The sequence below is a fragment of the Pinus tabuliformis genome, chromosome 2_2 (assembly GCF_031772625.1).
Source record: "Pinus tabuliformis cultivar Carrire ecotype Pingquan chromosome 2_2, CPIR1, whole genome shotgun sequence".
In the NCBI taxonomy this organism is placed as follows: domain Eukaryota; kingdom Viridiplantae; phylum Streptophyta; class Pinopsida; order Pinales; family Pinaceae; genus Pinus; species Pinus tabuliformis.
In genome coordinates this window covers 901,756,986-901,762,742 of record NC_142300.1, presented here as the reverse complement: position 1 = coordinate 901,762,742, position 5,757 = coordinate 901,756,986, and the positions used below count along the sequence as shown (strand labels likewise).

Genomic DNA, 5,757 nt, shown 5'->3' with positions numbered 1-5,757 from the left:
TCTGTCAGGCTTGCCTGGGCATGTATTTATTTATGTGAGGCTGTGGCTAGTATCACAGTCACATGTCTCTGCCTTTCGTTTGCATGGATCTATGCTGGGCCCTGGCCGACCAGTAGTCTGCTCTACTTTCCATTGGTGCAACAATGAGACAGAACCTTGAACAAAAGTTCAGTCTGGTAACGTAATAGAAAAGGCATATGTTCTTGACTTAAAGGGATGACCGGCTGGTGATCTCATATGTCGTTTTCCCATTTTCTGAGCATTCACATCCACCACTTCTTTAAGTATCGCTTGTGTTACAAGCGAAAGTTAGATTGCTTCTCTGTGTTGAATGATCCACTCAGGAGATTAATTTGGGTGTTAGGATGTTTAGCCAGTTTATAATTGAAATCGTGTAGAAAATTAATGAGAATTTGAAATCACTATTTTATTTCTGAAACGAAAAAACGATTTAAACACATTAATTTTTTTCACCATATTCCGATGAGAACTGGGCCATCGGGGCAAAATTGTAGTTTCAATAGATAATGCATCTCCTCAATCGCGTAGTCTAAACAAATCACAATTTAGCTCGAAAAAAAAATAGAAATTCTAATATGATTTTGAGAAAATTTCACAGAATTTTTTGAGAATCTCGGATACCACTCTCAAGATTCAGGATTTTGGGGTGCCCTCCTCTGTTTTCAAAGTCTGAATTTATATTAGAGAAGGGAATGACCAATGTCTTTTTATTTGCATTTTTGTTATACACTAAAAGAACTACTAGTACCCTTTTATCCACAATTTCTCTATACAAGGAGCATAGATTTAAATTTCCCAAAAAAAATAACCTGTTACAATTTTACAAAATGTTAAAAGACACAACAGCATGAATACAGGGTATGCCAACTTCCTTTTAAAAGCTTTGCACATGAAATCGAGCTCGAAACCAGATCTGCATAATCTTATATAATGTGACCATGATCTTGCAACTGATGCATGAACTCCCTCTCCTGGGTAACAAATCTGGCTAAAGAAAACTTCCCAGCACTTTTATAGGCATCTATAACTGCCTTGAACATGAATTCGTTTGACTGAAAACCCTTATGTTTCATTTTGTAAAACATTCTCCTAACACCGTCTACCAACCCTAACTTCCCATAGCTAATTGTCATACTTGCATAAGTAATTGTATCTGGTTCAAGACCTTTGGCTTGCATGATCATGAACATGTTGTAAGCTTCATTAATCCTCCCAGCACTACCAAGTGCATATATAATAGCATTGTAAGAAGACACATCAAAATCCAACCTAGAAGCTCTCAGTTCATCACAAGCTTCCAAAGCTTCAGCATGCATCCCCACTGCAGAAAAGATTGTCATTCTCAAGGCCTGAATACCATGTGGAAGTTATACAAGGAGCATAGATTTAAATTTCCCAAAAAAAAATAACATGTTACAATTTTACAAAATGTTAAAAGACACAACAGCATGAATACAGGGTATGCCAGCTTCCTTTTAAAACTTGTGCACATGAAATCGAGCTTGAAACCAGATCTGCATAATCTTATATAATGTGACCATGATCTTGCAACTGATGCATGAACTCCCTCTCCTGGGTAAAAAATCTGGCTAAAGCAAACTTCCCAGCACTTTTATAGGCATCTATAACTGCCTTGAACATGAATTCGTTTGGCTGAAAACCCTTCTGTTTCATTTTGTAAAACATTCTCCTAACACTGTCTACCAACCCTAGCTTCCCATAGCTAATTGTCATACTTGCATAAGTAATTGTATCTGGTTCAAGACCTTTGGCTTGCATGATCATGAACATGTTGTAAGCTTCATTAATCCTCCCAGCACTACCAAGTGCATATATAACAGCATTGTAAGAAGAAACATCAAAATCCAACCCAGAAGCTCTCAGTTCATCACAAGCTTCCAAAGCTTCAGCATGCATCCCCACTGCAGAAAAGATTGTCATTCTCAAGGCCTGAATACCATGTGGAAGCTATACAAGGAGCATAGATTTAAATTTCCCAAAAAAAAAATAACCTGTTACAATTTTACAAAATGTTAAAAGACACAACAGCATGAATACAGGGTATGCCAGCTTCCTTTTAAAACTTGTGCACATGAAATCGAGCTCGAAACCAGATCTGCATAATCTTATACAATGTGACCATGATCTTGCAACTGATGCATGAACTCCCTCTCCTGGGTAACAAATCTGGCTAAAGCAAACTTCCCAGCACTTTTATAGGCATCTATAACTGCCTTGAACATGAATTCGTTTGGCTGAAAACCCTTCTGTTTCATTTTGTAAAACATTCTCCTAACACCGTCTACCAACCCTAGCTTCCCATAGCTAATTGTCATACTTGCATAAGTAATTATATCTGGTTCAAGACCTTTGGCTTCCATGATCATGAACATGTTGTAAGCTTCATTAATCCTCCCAGCACTACCAAGTGCATATATAACAGCATTGTAAGAAGACACATCAAAATCCAACCCAGAAGCTCTCAGTTCATCACAAGCTTACAAAGCTTCAGCATGCATCCCCACTGTAGAAAAGATTGTCATTCTCAAGGCCTAAATACCATGTGGAAGCCCACTTTTACGTGCAACATCGAGCTTCTCTACTGTATCCCTTGGAATGCCTCCTCTCTTCAGAAGAATGCCCAGTGTTTTATATGTATTCTCATTGGGTGAAGCCTTTAGTTTTAACATTTGATGAAAAACTTCAGCAGCCTCTCTCAATCTTCCATCTGCAATGAACAGGCTAATGACGCTATTAGAAGAAAGAATGTTACTAAGAAATCCCGATTCTAACATTTCCTTTGCAATTTCAGTGGCTTCATTAAGCCTTCCATTCTTTTTGTACAAGGACAACATCATGGAAAAAGAAAATTCATTTGCCTGCTGCTTTTCCTTCAAGACTTTGAATACTTCTTGTGCTTCAGTCACCATATCAGTGCGAGCATAAAGGTCAAGCATACAGCCTGATAAAAAGGCATCTGGTTCAACACCCAATTTCTGTATGCGTTTGTACGTTTCTTGTGCTTCCTTAAAAAAAACACGTTTACTATAAACCTTAATCAAAGAACTATACATCTATGCTATAATGACACTGGGTAGCAGACCCCGCAATTACGAAGGAAAAGAACATACAGTAGGTAATGTTAAACGTATGTAACTGGTAAACAAGCTGCAATTATTAAACGGAGATCAGGTTGGCCGATACCACATATCCAAATCGAAGATTTATAACTCTTTATAACGTAGACAACTCCTTGAAATATGTAAACGATATAACATACGGGCAAACATGAGTAAGCAAGGAATTGAGTATACATCACATTATTTTCTGAAGATATAACCGAAGACGCAAACCCCGAACTGGGTATACATATTTAGCAAAGATTCAAAAACAAATTTAAGCAAATGTGTCGTCGACTGCTGGCCATGGTAGCCATATCAAACCGCAGAATAATTAACCGGCACAGCTCTATAAACCTTCATCGTCACAAAAGAGAATAACAGGAAACTACATAATTTCATAGCAGAATAAACTCTGGGTAATATCTGAAATGATAATCACATTGTCATAGCAAAATTTATTTACATTTGGGAAAAAACCCATTAAAAGCTCTAACCCTCTTCTAAATTGAGCTTTTTGGCTACGAAACAGGCATCCCATAGATGCAGAGAGCCATAGCCACGCTTTAAGTTTCCCCTCCAACCAGGGCAAGTTCTTACCCATAACTGGAAACTCCGCCACTGTAGACACGTCGCCCTACCAAGCAGGTTGAGCCAGTTCCGGGTCCCAACGTCCCGCGTTGCATTTCAAATACAGGAAAACTGATTAGGGTATCTGATAGGGCTTGAACGCCTACAGTCACGAAGAACAAGGAAATAAGAGCAGAGAACCAGCTGAAAGATAAAACCAAAGCTTTTACATGTAAACATTTCTGATCCACCGCCAGACCATCAAACAGGACCCAAACAGAGTTACCGACCACCGAAACAGCACTGCGAAAAATGGCCGCATCAGAGCAACCTTCGCGGGTGGAATGCAAAAAAAATGAAGTCATTCTCTCCACAGTTGGAGATGAGGAAACTCTGGCAAAAGCTCCACCATTGGGTTGCATTGGAGCCACGCTTTAAATTTCCCCTCAAACTATGGCAAGTTCTTACCCGTAAGGAAACTCCGCCACTGTAGACATGTCGCCCTACCAAGCAGGTTGAGCCAGCTCGGGGTCCCAACGTCCTGCGTTGCATTTCAAATACAGGAAAACTGATTAGGGTATCTGATAGGGCTTGAACGCCTACAGTCACGAAGAACAAAGAAATAAGAGCGAAGAACCAGCTGAAAGATAAAACTAAAGCTTTTTACCTGTAAACATTTCTGATCTACCGCCAGACCATCAAACATGACCCAAACAGAGTTACCGACCATCGAAACAGCACTGCGGAAAATGGCCGCATCAGAGCAAACTTCGCGGGTGGAATGCAAAACAAATGAAGTCATTCTCTCCACAGTTGGAGGATCTGAATCTGGCATCTTCGTTCATAATCCAGTCCATCCTTTGTCTATAAGGGGATTTTCCTTCATAAAACGCGGGAAATTTCTTGTGATCGATGCAGGATTTCTCTTTCGATGGAGGAAATTTGAAGCCTTGAAGATCCATTGAAAACTTTGCCTGCAAAACCCTCACTGGAGATAAAAGCTCATCAAGCTCCAAGCTCCTAGAGTCGGATGCCCAGAGACGCTGCCTGCTCAGAGAGATTTGAAGTAGCGAAAAAAACTGTGCGGCGATTTGAAGCTGCGAGAAAACTGTGCTGAAAAAATATAAAAAACTAACCTAAACTACATCCAACGGTCTGGAACGTTTCAATCGTCTAACATCTAATCTGATGGCTCAAACAAGGACACGGTGGCAATTGGGGGAGTTGATTTCAGAGAGAAAGGCGTAAAAATGTGTATCACAAAAAAATTAATTATTTCATTATTTAATCAATTTATCTAATAAAAAGACTCAAAATTCATTACAACCCTAAATTCTAAAATAAATTTGGACTTACCTCTCATTGTTACCTCGACCCCAAATTCTCAGATAAGATTAACTTGTTTCTCAATCCCCAAATTCTCAGATAGGATTAATTTGTTTTTCAATTCTTCTTCAAAAACTCAATTATATGGAATAGTGCTAGAAAAAGGGAATAATGTTAGGAAGAGGTAAAACTAATAATTCATGTGCCTCAAAAGGTTAGTGTGAAATAAACATGCTTATTTTGATTCATTAACTTTGAAGTAAATAATACTTATTTGTTTTGATTCATTAACTCTGAGATGAATATTTCTGAAAATTACTCCAATGCAATTCTTTCCCGTACTTCCCTTTGAAAATACCTAATAAAATATATCGGGTACTTTGTATAACGTCTAAAAGTTTAAATTATTTTACCACAAAATCAACCCTGGTATCGAGTTATATGGTGGTGATAACCAGATGAACTGTTCCAGCGCTTACTGGCATTTATACATGTAAGGGGGAGTGGATTTGGAGTTGATAAAGTGAGTACCCTTTCCGTTTACAAGAACGGATCTACGAGCGCTGAGAGGATTGAAAATTTTTATTTGAGCCATCCTTCTTGATGACCATCAAATGAGGGTGGAGTCGAGTAGGGCAAATCGATTTCACTGCGTGTATAACGAACATGATCATAGATGGCTGTATGGTATACATTACCAATCAAATGAACTCTGAGATGT

General features: G+C 38.7%; 1 protein-coding gene across 1 annotated transcript; it reads right to left on the bottom strand.

Annotated features, from left to right (window-relative positions):
• Window positions 1–1,545: 1,545 nt before the first annotated feature.
• LOC149195923 (pentatricopeptide repeat-containing protein At1g73710-like) lies at window positions 1,546–2,402 on the bottom strand. Its single transcript, XM_089408063.1, has 3 exons — window positions 2,154–2,402; window positions 1,845–1,989; window positions 1,546–1,730 (listed from the first exon to the last, which is right to left on the bottom strand). The coding sequence occupies exons 1-3, from the start codon at window positions 2,400–2,402 to the stop codon at window positions 1,546–1,548; spliced, it is 579 nt and encodes a 192-aa protein (XP_089264189.1).
• Window positions 2,403–5,757: the final 3,355 nt, after the last annotated feature.

Excerpts from the sequence above, each read along its gene's own strand:
- LOC149195923 (XM_089408063.1), bottom strand. The coding sequence starts at position 2,402 with ATGGAAGCCAAAGGTCTTGAACCAGATATAATTACTTATGCAAGTATG. Across the intron at positions 1,990-2,153 it reads TGCAAGATCATGGTCACATT|CTTCCACATGGTATTCAGGC; the intron begins GTATAAGATTAT and ends CTCCTTGTATAG. Across the intron at positions 1,731-1,844 it reads TGCTGTTATATATGCACTTG|GGTTGGTAGACAGTGTTAGG; the intron begins GTAGTGCTGGGA and ends ATGGGAAGCTAG.